This window comes from Symphalangus syndactylus, chromosome 6, assembly GCF_028878055.3.
Source record: "Symphalangus syndactylus isolate Jambi chromosome 6, NHGRI_mSymSyn1-v2.1_pri, whole genome shotgun sequence".
Classification (NCBI taxonomy): domain Eukaryota; kingdom Metazoa; phylum Chordata; class Mammalia; order Primates; family Hylobatidae; genus Symphalangus; species Symphalangus syndactylus.
Genome location: NC_072428.2, coordinates 146,285,287 through 146,298,982, shown reverse-complemented (window position 1 = coordinate 146,298,982; position 13,696 = coordinate 146,285,287). Strand labels below are relative to the sequence as shown.

Genomic DNA, 13,696 nt, shown 5'->3' with positions numbered 1-13,696 from the left:
AGCATAAAGTATAATGGAAGAATTATTCCCTATAATTGTAATTCTAGAGATAAGACTGTTAATTATACATGTTCACATTTTTTTTTCTAAATGTATTTTTAAAAATAGGTCATACTGTGCATGCAGTAAGATTATATTATGAACATTCCCCATGATTTAAGATATAATGTCTTACGCTCTGGAAGTATAATAATTCATTCATCTTTTTTTTTTACAATTAGAGGTGGAGGTTGTTTAGTTTGCAAATGTACGTGTGCATGTGTGATATTTTAAAAGATTTGGTAAAATTGTTGAAGAAGATCTTCATTTTTTATTTTTATTTTTTGAGATATAGTCTCGCTTTGTTGCCCAGGCTGGATTGCAGTGGCTTGACCTCGGCTCACTGCAAACTCCACCTCCCAGGTTCAAGTGATTCCCCTGCCTCAGCCTCCTGAGTAGCTGGGATTACAGGCGTGTGCCACCACACCCAGCTACATTTTGAATTTTCAGTAGAGATGGGGTTTCACCATGTTGGCCAGGCTGGTCTTGTACTCCTGACCTCAAGCGATCCGCCCACTTGGGCTTCCCAGAGTGCTGGGATTACAGGCGTGAGCCACCATACTTGTCTTCGTCACCCAGGTTATAAGCATAGTACCTGATAGATAGATAGATCCTTCCCCTTGTTCCACCATGCACCTTCAAGTAGGCCCCAGTGTCTGTTGTGTATACTCGATGTTTAGTTCCTACTTATAGGGGAGAACATGCAGTGTTTGGATTTCTATCCCTGCATTAGTTCGCTTAGGACAATGGCCTCCAGCTCCATCCATGTTGCTGCAAAAGACATGATCTCATTCTTTTTTTTTGAGATGGATTCTCGCTCTTGTCACCCAGGGTGGAATGCAGTGGTGCAATCTTGGCTTACTGCAACCTCCACCTCCCAGGTTCAAGTGATTCTCCTGCCTCAGCCTCCCGAGTAGCTAGGACTACAGGCGCCCGCCACCACGCCCGGCTAATTTGTGTATTTTTAGTAGAGACGAGGTTTCACCATGTTGGCCAGGCTGGTCTCGAACTCCTGACCTCAGATGATCTGCCCACCTCAGCCTCCCAAAGTGCTGGGATTACAGGCATGAGCTATCGCACCCAGCCTATCTCATTTGTTTTTATGGCTGCATAGTATTCCATGGTGTATATGTACCACATTTTCTTTATTCAGTCTGCCCTTGATGAGCATTTAGGTTATTGCATGCCTTTGCTATTGTGAATAGTGCTGCAGTGAACATATGAGTGCATATATCTTTATGTTAGAATTATTTACATTCCTTTAAGTATATACCCAATAATGGGATTGCTGGATCAAATGGTAGTTCTGTTTTAAGTTCTTTGAGAAGTTGCCACACTGCTTTCCACATGGCTGAACTAATTTATATTCCCACCAGCAGTATATGAGGATCCCCTTTTCTCTGCAGCCTCACCAGCATCTGTTGTTTTTTTGACTTTTTAGTAATAGCCATTCTGACTGGTATGAGGTGGTGTCTCATTGTGGTTTTGATTTGCATTTCTCTAATGATTAGTGTTGTTGCATTTTTTTTCATGTGCTTCTTGGCCACATGTATTTCTTTTTTTGAAAAGTGTCTCTTCCTGTTCTTTGCCCACTTTTTAGTGTGGTTGTTTTTTGCTTATTAATGTGTTTAAGTTCCTTATAGATTCTGGACATTAGACCTTTGTCAGATGCATCGTTTGCAAATATTTTCTCCCATTCTTTAGCTTGTTGTTTACTCTATTGTAGGTTGGTTGGTTTGTTTGCTTGTTTCTTGCTGTGCAGAAGCTGTTTAGTTTAATTAGGTCCCATTTGTCAATTTTTGTTTCTGTTTTAGTTACTTTTGGTGTCTTCATTATGAAATCTTTGCCAGGGCCTCTGTCTAGAATGGTATTTCCTAGGTATTTTTTTCCAGGGTTTTTAATGGTTTTAGGTTTTACATTTAAGTCTTTAATCCATCTTGAATCGATTTTTGTATATGGTGTAAGGAAGGGATCCAGTTTCAGTCTTCTGCATATGGCTAGCTAGTTATCCCAGCACCATTTATTGAAGAGGGAGTCCTTTCCCCTTTGCTTGTTTTTGTCGACTTTGTTGACGATCAGATGGTTGTAGGTGTGTGGCTTTATTTCTGGGCCCTCTATTGGTCTATGTGTTCTATTGATCTATGTGTCTGTTTTTATACCAGTACCATGCTCTTTTAGTTACTGTAGCCTTGTAGTATAGTTCAAAGTTGGGTAGTGTGATGCCTCCAGCTTTGTTCTTCTTTCTTAGGATGAATTTCAGAGTAGTTTTTTTTAATTCTGTGAAGAATGGTAGTTTGATAGGAATAGCATTGAATCTGTAAATTGCTTTGGGCAGTATGGCCATTTTAGCAATGATTCTTCTTATCCATGAATGTGGAATGTTTTTGCATTTGTTTGTGTCATCTCTGATTTCCTTGAGCAGCATTTTGTAATTCTTGTTGTAGAGACCTTTCACCTCTCTGACTAGCTGTATTTCTAGGTTTTTATTTTATTTTATTTTATTTTATTTTTTGTGGCCATTCTTGGATGTTATTGGTGTACAGAAGTGCTACTGATTTTTGTACATGGATTTTATATCCTGAAACTTTGCTGGCATTGTTTATTAGATCCAGCAGCTTTTGGGCAGAGACTGTGGGGTTTTCTAGGTATAAAGTTATATCGTCTGCAGAGATAATTTGACTTCCTCTCTTCCTATATGAATACCTCTCCTCTCCCCTCCCTTCCCCTCCACTCCCCTCCTCTCCTCTCTTCTCTTTTCGTTTTTTGTCGCCCAGGCTGGAGTGCAGTGGCGCAACCTCTGCTTCCCGGGTTCAAGCTATTCTCCTGCCTCAGTCTCTCTAGTAGTTGGGACTACAGGTGCCTGCCACCGCGCCCAGCTAATTTTTTTATTTTTAGTAGATGCAGGGTTTCACTATGGTGGTCAGGCTGGTCTCAAACGCCTGACCTCAGATGATCCACCCAGCTCGGCCTCCCAAAGTGTTGGGACTACTGGTGTGAGCCACCACACCCAGCCTTTTATTTCTTTCTCTTGCCAGATTGCTCTGGCCAGGACTTCCCAGTAATATGCTGAATAGGAGTGGTGAGAATGGGCATCCTTGTCTTGTTATGGTTCTCAAGGGGCTATGCTTCCAGCTTTTGCCTGTTCCGTATGATGTTGGCTGTGGGTTTGTCAAAGATGGCTCTTATTATTTTCAGATATGTTCCTTCAAAGCCTAGTTTGTTGAGAGTTTTTAACATGAAGAGATGCTGAATTTTATAGAAAGCTTTTTCTGCATCTGTTGAGATGATCATGTGGTTTTCTTTTCGAGACGGAGTCTTGCTTTGTCACCCAGGCTGGAATGCAGTGGTGTGATCTTGGCTCACTGCAACCTCTGCCTCCTGGGTTCAAGTGATTCTCCTGCCTCAGCCTCCTGAGTAGCTGGGATTACAGGCGTGTGCTACCATGCCTGGCTAATTTTTGTATTTTTAGTAGAGACGGGGTTTCACCATGTTGGTCAGGCTGGTCTTGAACCCCTGACCTCGTGATCCACCTGCCTCAGCCTCCCAAAGTGCTGGGATTACAGGCGTGAGCCACCACACCCAGCTGATCATGTGGTTTCTGTTTTTAGTTTTGTTTATTTGATGAATCACATTTATTGATTTGAGTGTGTTGAACCAACCTTCTATCCCAGGGATAAAGCCTACTTGATCATGGTGGATTAGCTTTTTGATGTGCTGCTGGATTTGGTTTGCTAGTATTTTGTTGAGGATTTTGCATCTATGTTTATCAAGAATATTGGTGTGAAGTTTTCTTTTTCTTTTTGTGTCTTAGCCAGGTTTTGGTATCAGAATGATGCTGGCCTCATAGAATGAGTTAGGGAGGTATCCTTCATTTTTAAATTTTTGGAATAGTTTCAGTAGGAATGGTACCAACTGTTCTTTAAATATTTGATAGGATTCGGTCATGAATTTGTCTGATCCTGAGCATTTTCTAGTCAGTTGGCTTTTTATTACAGACTCAGTTTCAGAACTCATCATTCATCTGTTCAGGGTTTGAATTTCTTCCTGGTTCAGTCTTGGGAGGTTGTATGTTTCCCAGAATGTTTGTATGTTTATCCATTTCTTGTAAGTTTTCCAGTTTGTGTGCATGGAAGTGTTCATAATAGTCCCTGATGGTTTTTTGTATTTCTGTGGGATCAGTGGTAATGCCCTCTTTGTCATTTCTGATTATGATTATTTGGATCTTCTTTTTATCTTTATTAGTCTAGCTAGCAGTCTATCTACCTTATTTGTTCTTTCAAAGAATCAACTCCTGGTTTCATTGATCTTTCATATGGTTTTTTGTGTCTCTATTTCATTCAGATCAGCTCTGATTTTGGTTATTTCTTGTCTTCTGCTAGCTTTGGGGTTGGTTTGCTCTTGTTTTTCTAGTTCCTCAAGTCATTTGTTTTCCCATTTATTGACAATTATACTTGGTATTCTTTTTAAAATCTTATGTCTTGATTGCATTTTTTTCTTATTTCTAATGTGTTTTTGCTACTTTATTTTCTTGATTTTTCTAGCCAGACATTTATCAGAATTCTTTTGAATTCTGAATTCTTTGATTTATTTTTTCCTACTTTTTTGCTCTTTTTTATTATACTTATTTATATTTCCTGTTGTATTTTGTTTTATTTGTTTCTGAGACAGGATTTCACTGTGTTGCCCAGGTTAGAGTGCACTAGTGCGATCATAGCTCACTGTAACCTCAAACGCCTGGGCTCAAGTGATCTTGCCACTTCAGCCTCCCAAGTAGCTGGGACTACAGGTGCGTGCTGCCACGCCCATCTCATTTTAAAATTTTTGTTAGAGATAAGGTCTTGCTATGTTGCCCAAGCTGGTCTTGAACTTTTGGGCTCAAATGATCCTCCTGCCTCCCCCTTTAAAAGTACTAGGATTACAAGCATGAGCCATTGTGCCTGGCCTATTTCTTCCTGTATTGTGATTTGCTAGGATTTATTTTGTTGTTCCTTTTACAAATTCTTGAGTTGAGTGCTTTATTTTTATTTTTTCTTTCATAATAAAATTCATTTATTTGAGCATCTGAATACAGATTTTCTACACTTTATGTTTTTATAAAGTATTCTTGTTTTGTTACTTTTTAGATGGCCTATGATTGCATTAGTGTATTTTAATTTAAGCTTTGTTGTTAATTTTTTGCATTCAGATATTTTGACCTATTCTCTGTTGTTAATGCAGTAGTTCTGATGAGGTTTAGGATTTGATATATTTTGTTGGGCAGGGTGGTGCACACTTGTAATCCCAGCTACTCAGGGGGCTGAGATGGGAGGATCACTTGAGCCTAGGAGTTAGAGACCAGCCTGGGAAACACAGTGAGAGCTCATCTTAAAAAAAAAGATAGACATACTTTTTGTAGTTTAATTTCAAATTCATTTTTGTAAATTTTCCTTTAATGATTGAAATAGAGGTATATTCCCTATAAGGGATTACTTTAGGTTTATTAAATCAACCTTGTTATTATTTTTCAGATTCTGTGTATCATTGTTAATATTTTTTCATTCTTGGGCAGTCACAGACTGATAGAGAGGTGTGTCAGGAGAGGCGGTCTGCATGGGCCCTAAGTATTTGTGCGTTTTCTTTCTGAGTGTGCCAAGACTGTGAGGTTTTGACTGCTCTTTACCTGGACCATTTGTTAGGGTTGTGTTTCTTCTGAGCAAACTTGAGGGATGAAGTGATGGCTCCCTTTGGGCCACAGAGCAGCCTGGCTTATTACTGCCTGCTATGAAAACAGTGGATTCCCTGCGTTCACTGTTCTTTAGCTGCTGCGCGGATCCATCGCATGTGCAACATCCATCCATAAGACTTGGGAGCAGGGGAAATGACATGCTGACACTCATGCTGCTTGCTGTACCGGAGTAATAAAATCCTTTGCTTCTGATCCAGGAGTCTTGTGTCTCCTGCCAGAATCCATGTAACAGCGACAGGCTCACTTACTAATTTGTAAGGATAGAACCACACCCCAGACCTGACAGTTTTGGCAATGAGATTGGATGGTACAGAGGAAGAACAAGGACCTTGCATTCCAGGTTTAGTGATATGAAAAGACTCTTCAGATCTGGTGGTGGATGTGCTCAACTCAGTGGTGAGAGGGAGGTGGAGGAGGAAGGGCCCCTGGTAATTACATTACTCCTACCTGTATTGAGTCTGAATGGTGCTTTGGCTGTCGCTCACTCCTCTCCTGTTGTAAGAGGAAGAAATGACACCAGGGTAGTAAGCGCCCAGCTCCAGTCAGAAGGCATTATGGGTGTGGCTGCTGAGTCAAGGAGTCTCAGTCCTGAAATGAGTGGTGCCTTAGCTTCCTAAAGCACTGGGATTACAGGTGTGAGCTACTGAGCCTGGCTGGCATCAGGTGACTTTTTGAGTAGGGTGTTTGGGCTTCTTCCGTTTGTGGTGTAGCTTGCATTGCTGACTCTATATTAAATTGGTATTCGTGTTTTACATGATCATACTATGCAAGCTTGGCCTCAGGGACTGTGCCCTCCCTTTGGCCCAATATAAACAGTATAGGGCCCCAGGAGGAGAAGCTAATATCCCAGCTTTTGTGAGAGACTTAATAGCTCACAAGTACTCCAAGAGGCCATTCCCTAAAATAGCAGGTGCCTCTCCTGCCTACCACTGCCTCCGAGTGGTCCTGAGAAAGGACAGCTGTGAATCTGCTGCTCAGCTCCTGTTGAAATGGATTGCCCAACCTGTGGGGCCATATGACTCTCTAGCCTGGCATTCCTCTTCTGGGGTGGAACAACTTAGATTCCATGTCCAGTAAAATGGAAGAGGCTTAACAGGCCTCCTAGCCAAATAAAAATGGTCTCTCCTAGAGCTCAACCTGCCTGGCGCTACTTGGCACCAAGGTTTCATGTGAAAAAGTGGCAGATACCTCCTGGGGGAAACCCTATTTCCTAATGTACTGCTGAAGCCAAACCACCCAGTTAGGCCCTCAATCCCCTGAGCCCTCCTGATGTCAAGGCTGGGCTCTCTGACCTTTGGCTGCAGCAGAAGCTGATGGTATTCACTGAGTAGTGGCAGCCCATCACAGTGGATGCATACTTAGGAATTTTTTATTTTTAAAATTCTAAATGAATTTCTTATTATCAAATTTGCATAAACATGCTAGATATAATGAATAAAGGTTTTCTGTTTTATGTATTTATTTACTTTTTTGTTTTTTTTTGAGACCGAGTCTCGCTCTGTTACCCAGGCTGGAGTGTAGTGGTGCAGTCTTGGCTCACTGCAGCGCAACCTCCACCTCCCAGGTTCAAGCGATTCTCCTGCCTCGGCCTCCCAAGTAGCTGGGATTACAGGTGCCCACCACCACGCCCAGCTAATCTTTGTGTTTTTAGTAGAGACAGGCTTTCACCATGCTGGTCTTGAACTCCTGACCTCAAGTGATCCACCTGCCTTGGCCTCCCAAAGTGCTGGGATTACAGGCGTGAGCCACTGTGCCCAGCCTGGTTTTCTATTTATTTAAATACTATATAAAGAATAATAACAAAGAAGCCCTATGTACTCACCAGTTAATCTAAAGAAATAGAACATAATAATATAGTGGATAGTAAATTTCATCAATATAAAATGTCCTACTTTATCCCATTTAATGTGTCTTGTTTTGCATTCTTCTGTATTTAAACCAGACTCCTGTACATTTTTAAAAAATTAAACAATAATTTTTTTAATCATTTTCACTTTTATTTTTTAGTATCACTTTCATTTTGATTGGTCTTAGACAGTTGTGTTTTTTTACCTAATTTGCATATATAGTTATAGTAGATATATTTGGTTTTTATCGTTTCCTGTTTTCATATTTTATATATTTTGTTATGTTAATATTTTGCTAAACTTGGTTTTCTCTTTTTTACTATATTAACTACTACATTTTTGTTCTATTTTCTAGTATCTTAGTAATATTACTTTTGATACTAGTTACTATTACTGTTACTAGTTTTATTATTTTGATACTAGTAAGATTAGTGGTAACCTTAAGTTTTTAGTAGCATTATTTAACTTTAATTTCTCTACTGTCAGTGAAAAGTGAAATATTATTATTTTGAATGACCCCTATTTAAAATGAAATTTTTTCCTTAACTCTTTTTTTCTCATCTAAATGTCTACTTCTTAATATATAAGAGTAAAAAATTATTATTAAATGACTTCTCTTTCAAAAATATTTTTTGGCACTGCAGTTTAGTTTATATATATCATTATTTATTTTTCTCTTTATTTAGAAAAAAATTGTCATTGTTCACCAACAATTCCATGCAGTCACCTCACAGTCCTTTGTGAAAGACCAGGTAGGATAGTGACGTGGGCTCCTGTACTTAGCAGAGCCATGAGTTTGAGTCCCTCTCCTTCTGGAAGTTCCCCTGCATGCTCAGGGGGGTCTGTATGGCTTTTACACCCTTGAAGGACAGGGAGACCCCCACTTTACCCCATCATCTTTTTTCCTAAGCATTTGAGGTCAGAGTTGGGAAAGGACAGTTGAATGAGCGTGGCAAAAGCGAATGGCCCACATGGTTAAGCAAGGCGCCTTTCATTTTGAGCAGCTAGCAGCTACTTATGGCTCAACCAAATTTGTGATGACATCAGTTTAGGCATAGGTCTACAGCCTCATTCCTGACACTGTTTGTTCAGCTTTGGGACTCCTCGTCTGAGCAGCTGTACCCACAGGACCTTTTACCTGGTGTTGCAGGGTTCGCTGTTAACACCATCATGATGACATTCCTTCCTACTTCCGCTCAGAGGAGAGGGAGTGACAACCTAGCCAGCAGTGGGCTCAGCCTCACTACCTACCTCAGCCTGCAGACTGTTGCCAGCAGCTAGGACTGCTTGGGGTCCCTGCTCCTCCTGCTTGCCCACCACTTGGGTGAGCACACTCACTACTATTAATAGATCCCAGGAGTCTTCTCATAAGCCAATCTTCGTGGGCCCCTCCTCTTTCTTTTCCAGAAAGCCATCTATTAGTCCCCTATCCTTGTCACCAAAAACCGTCAAGAACTGTGAAGAGTCTGAGATTTTATTCTGCTTGCAAACTAACAAGTCAGTCTCCGAGTTTCATGGATGCTATTTGTAAACCTGAGATGTCTGGGTCAGAGACAAAGGACTTGGTTATGCACAGCACATAACCGAGTACACAAGCTTCCTTTTGATGCCAGTTCCCCTTGACCCCAAGCCCCACAATGGGCCTGTATCACAGCTAGGGAACCCACCATATTTATATAGGGCTGCAAGCAACTCTGTCTAACCTTTGCTTGGAGGTGAACATTGTGCTACCAGACAGTAAACAAACCTGTCCTTTGCTTCAGAGATATACTATCTCTAAATCCCAAGGCCATCTGCTGTACAACCTTAAGAAGACAGTTCCAAATACGGTCTGTCCCTGCCTCTGCTTGTGAGATGCACAGAAATGTGAGAGAGCCGTGGAGCATTGTCTCTCAGCACACAGGCACATACCTGAAGAAAACAAGTTTAATTACTAAGAAATAGTTCTTACCAGAATATCAGAGGAAGTCTGTAAGTTTTATGGTGATTGATTTCCCAACATTGATTATCATCCTAAAAATTATTGTTACAGTGTCATAATTATTTAACATAACAATTACAACTTCTTTTGGACAGTGGGTTTTAAATGGTTCCAAGGAGCTAGCACTGTGTAGTTCATATAATTGTAACACTTCTGACACTGTTACACTGTTTAGCTCATGTATATTACAGGTATAATGCATGTGTTACTTGTTTTGGGAGCCCTACTCTTTAGTTCATATATTTCTTAGGGGCTGGTTGGAGGCAGGGAAAGACAGGATTGAGTGTAACACAAACGCTAGAATAAATCTGCATAAACGTGCAAGATATAATTTTATCTCCTTTTGTCTGTTTATTGATAGACTTTCCACAAAATATTTAAGTGTAATAAAAAGGATTTTAGAAAGAGAGAAAACGAGGGGAGGAGGAAGAAAGGAAGAGAGAAGTCATTGTTAAAGGTGGTAGATTATGTTTTGGTGTCTGTATTAGTCTGTTTTCTGTCTCACACTGCTATGAAGAAATACTTGAGACTGGATAATTTATAAAGAAAAGAGGTTTAATTCACTCTCAGTTCCACATGGCTGGGGAAGCCTCAGGAAACTTACAGTCATGGCAGAAGGCACCTCTTCACAGGGTGGCAGGAGAGAGAATGAGTGCCAGCAGGGGACATGCCAGACGCTTATAAAACCATCAGATCTCATGAGAACTCACTCAGTATCATGAGAACAGCATGGGGGAAACCACCCCTACGATTCAATTACCTCCCACTGGGTCCTTCCCACACACATGGGGATTATGGGAATTACAATTCGAGATGATATTTGGGTGGGGACGCAGGCAAACCATATCAGCATCTTAAATAGTTTGAAAGTTGTGAAGTGGAAGTTCAAAGAACTCTTCAGCAAAGTAGTAGTGTGTTTTGTTTTAGTGTGTTTTGTAACTATTCACATTTCATCTCCTGTGACTAATAGCTGCTTACTATGAGATCTCATGTGTTAAAATACAAGCCTAATCCATTCTGGTTCACTGGCCTCCCGTGCTATGAACACTTAAGGTGAGCTGACTCTCAGATTTGAGGAAGTATTTTAAACTTGCCAAATGCAGCCTTGTGGTAAGTCTGCGATATTGTTGAAGGACTAGTAAGAAAAAGTCACTTCACCTCAGAGGTCATCATTTAGGGCTAGGTATACTTCTCCATGCTTTTAGGACATTTTCTATTGAATTTGAAGAACTTGGGTGCCATGATTTTAGTGCATCCTATTCCTGCAATTCAGAAACTAGAAAGTAATCCTTAGGACAAAATTGAAATAAGTTTATGTTTTGGAATTTTATAACTCATTTTTATGTTAAATGTGGAATGAGATTACATAATTTATTGAGAAATATGGATGTATTTATAATTTTGTTGGTTGTGTTAGATAATTGTAGGTTAGTGCATTGCAGTACAAAATATCAATATGATTCTTTAACTTATAGGTGCAGATTCAATCATTGGATTATTTTTTGGAGAGTAAAAGCGGTTTCTTTTTTTGTCTTATTCTGCAGTTTTTAAGTTTTAAAAGTCTGGCCTTTAGTTTGGTCCTGAAGTCAGAATTTGTTTTACATTTAAAACAAAGTTGTGCATAATGATTATATTATTATATTCTTGTCTCATGGATTAATGAAAATTCTATATAATGCGAAGAAAAGCATCATATAGAATTGGTAAAAGCAGTATCTCTATAGTTTATAATGCTGGATTACAATGGACAGTTCTTCAGCGGCACAGTAGAGGGCTCCGGAGGCTGTGAGGAGCACCAGAGTCCATGCTAGAGAGAGCCGGTGCTCTCCAGCAGCTCGGAGCATTGTGGCGCACCAAGTTCGGTGCTCAGTGAACTGTTTGGCTCTGTGCCATAATTAGCCTTCTGTTCCCTTGATTAGAATCACGGATAGAAATTCATTAATCTGCTTTGTTAGTGGAAAGTGTTAGGAAAGTAATTGTTAAAAATGGCTCTGCAGATGTTTTTTATGAAGTTTTTTTTGTTTTATCCAAGCTTAATAATATTTTCCATAATTTTGAAGAGTCAGTCTAAACATTGTAAACCGTAAGTACTTAGTGTTTTTTTCCTGTTAATAAATATAAATTTCCTCTCCTTCCAAAGGATTATTTTATGCTTTCATATAGGCAGAAACCTTATTGTTCATGAAATGAAGTAAAATACTAAAATTATATTTCTACTCTGTTTTTTCAGGGAATCCGAGCCCGCATTTTAGAGACTCTGGTCATGCTTCTTCTTCTTGCGTTACTCATCCTTGGGATAGTGTGGGTGGCTTCAGCACTCATTGACAATGATGCCGCAAGCATGGAATCTTTATATGGTATGCATTTCCTTGTTTTAACCAGTTTCCTTACTGGAAACTATAGTTTGGGATATAATTACACACTCAATTTTGAAAACATTTATTGTTTGTTTGTTTGTTTTTGAGACGGAGTCTTGCTCTGTCGCCCAGGCTGGAGTGCAGTGGCGCAATCTCGGCTCACTGCAAGCTCCGCCTCCCGGATTCACCCCATTCTCCTGCCTCAGCCTCTCCGAGTAGCTGGGACTACAGGCGCCTGCCACCACGCCCGGCTAATTTTTTTTTTTTTTGTATTTTTAGTAGAGACGGGGTTTCACCGTGGTCTCGATCTCCTGACCTCATGATCCGCCCGCCTCGGCCTCCCAAAGTGCTGGGATTACAAGCGTGAGCCACCGCGCCCGGCCCAATTTTGAAAACATTTAAATCTTTTTGTAGTTAACAAAGATGTTTGATGTTAATTTACAGAATTAAGAAATCTTTAGGTATCTTTATCTAAAAATGAAGTTTTATTTCTTTTATATGTGAAGAACAAGTAAGCAGCTTTTCAGATTTTTTGTTGTTGTTGTTGTTAATTGGTTTCTGTTCTTCAAATTCCATGGAGACATTTTTTCTCCCTCCAAACAGGGTTTGCTAAAGGGTTACTTCTTGGTTTTCTATATTAGATCTTTTTATTGTACAATTTAGAAATTATGTGGCTTAATAAACTCAAATAGGCAATTACAATGTTTACATGAGGTATAGTCAGCCTCTATCTTATCGTAAGATAGACTGACTGTATCTTAATGTGTAGTATTTTGGATTTATTGAAATATATTTACTTTTTTTAATAGATCTCTGGGAGTTCTATCTACCCTATTTATATTCCTGTATATCATTGATGGGATGTTTGTTACTTCTCTGTAAGTATTTTTCAGACTTAGTATTAAGAGAAAAATGGAGTTCTCCTTATTCTGGAAAATTCAGGGAAGTTTTCTGATGAGATTTCTTAACTATTTGGAGATTTTTTTGAGTTCGCCTTAACTATTTTTATTCAAAATAAATTTTGATAAATGGAAACTTTGAAATAATAAGATGCTTTTATTGTTCTCTAAGGAAAGCCTCTTCTACCGGGTTGTAGAGTGAGACAGACGGACAGGCACACACACACACTCTCACTCGCACACTGTCACTCACACACTCATATACAGTCATACTTACATACACTGACACACAAACCATATGCACACTCATACACACATGCCATAGCCTCACCCCCATACCTGTCATAATGCTAGATTCTACTTTTAAATGGAAATGGTAGAATTATGTATGATAAGTTTGTGGTTTTTTAAAAGTTTGTTTGGTTTTACTTGAAGCATCACAGCCTATCTCAGGGATAAGTAGATAAACGTAGTTTAAAGGACTTAAGACTATGGTTGTCACCTTTAGATATTCTTGTTTGTTTCTCAGTCCTATTAATACTTGAAATTTAACCTGTTCTTTGCTCATTTTTCTTTATTTTAAGCACAAGTATTTATTATTATTCAACTGCTAGAATCTTGAATATTATTCTAAGCCTTTTTTTGTTGTCACATATCTTTCGTAACTAATCACACCTATCCTCCTCACGTGGCCCCTCTAGCTTCTTTATTGATGATGGTGAAGAGTCCTCTGACAAAACACTGAGAATCTCAGTTGGAGAGAAGAATGTTCTTAAAATGATAATCTTTGAATTTCCCTTATTTTTACGGTCTAGTTGTTTGTCTCTTTCTCCAAGCTCTATAATGTC

General features: G+C 39.4%; 1 protein-coding gene across 9 annotated transcripts in view; it reads left to right on the top strand.

Annotated features, from left to right (window-relative positions):
* Nucleotides 1–13,696, top strand: part of LMBR1 (limb development membrane protein 1) — a 210,272-nt gene that overhangs the window by 118,236 nt on the left and 78,340 nt on the right. For all 9 annotated transcript variants that reach the window (XM_055269781.2, XM_055269778.2, XM_055269782.2 and 6 more), the window contains 2 exons: nucleotides 11,823–11,949; nucleotides 12,759–12,827. In XM_055269781.2, coding sequence (XP_055125756.1) covers nucleotides 11,823–11,949; nucleotides 12,759–12,827 — 196 coding nt within the window. The remainder of the gene's footprint in view (nucleotides 1–11,822; nucleotides 11,950–12,758; nucleotides 12,828–13,696) is intronic.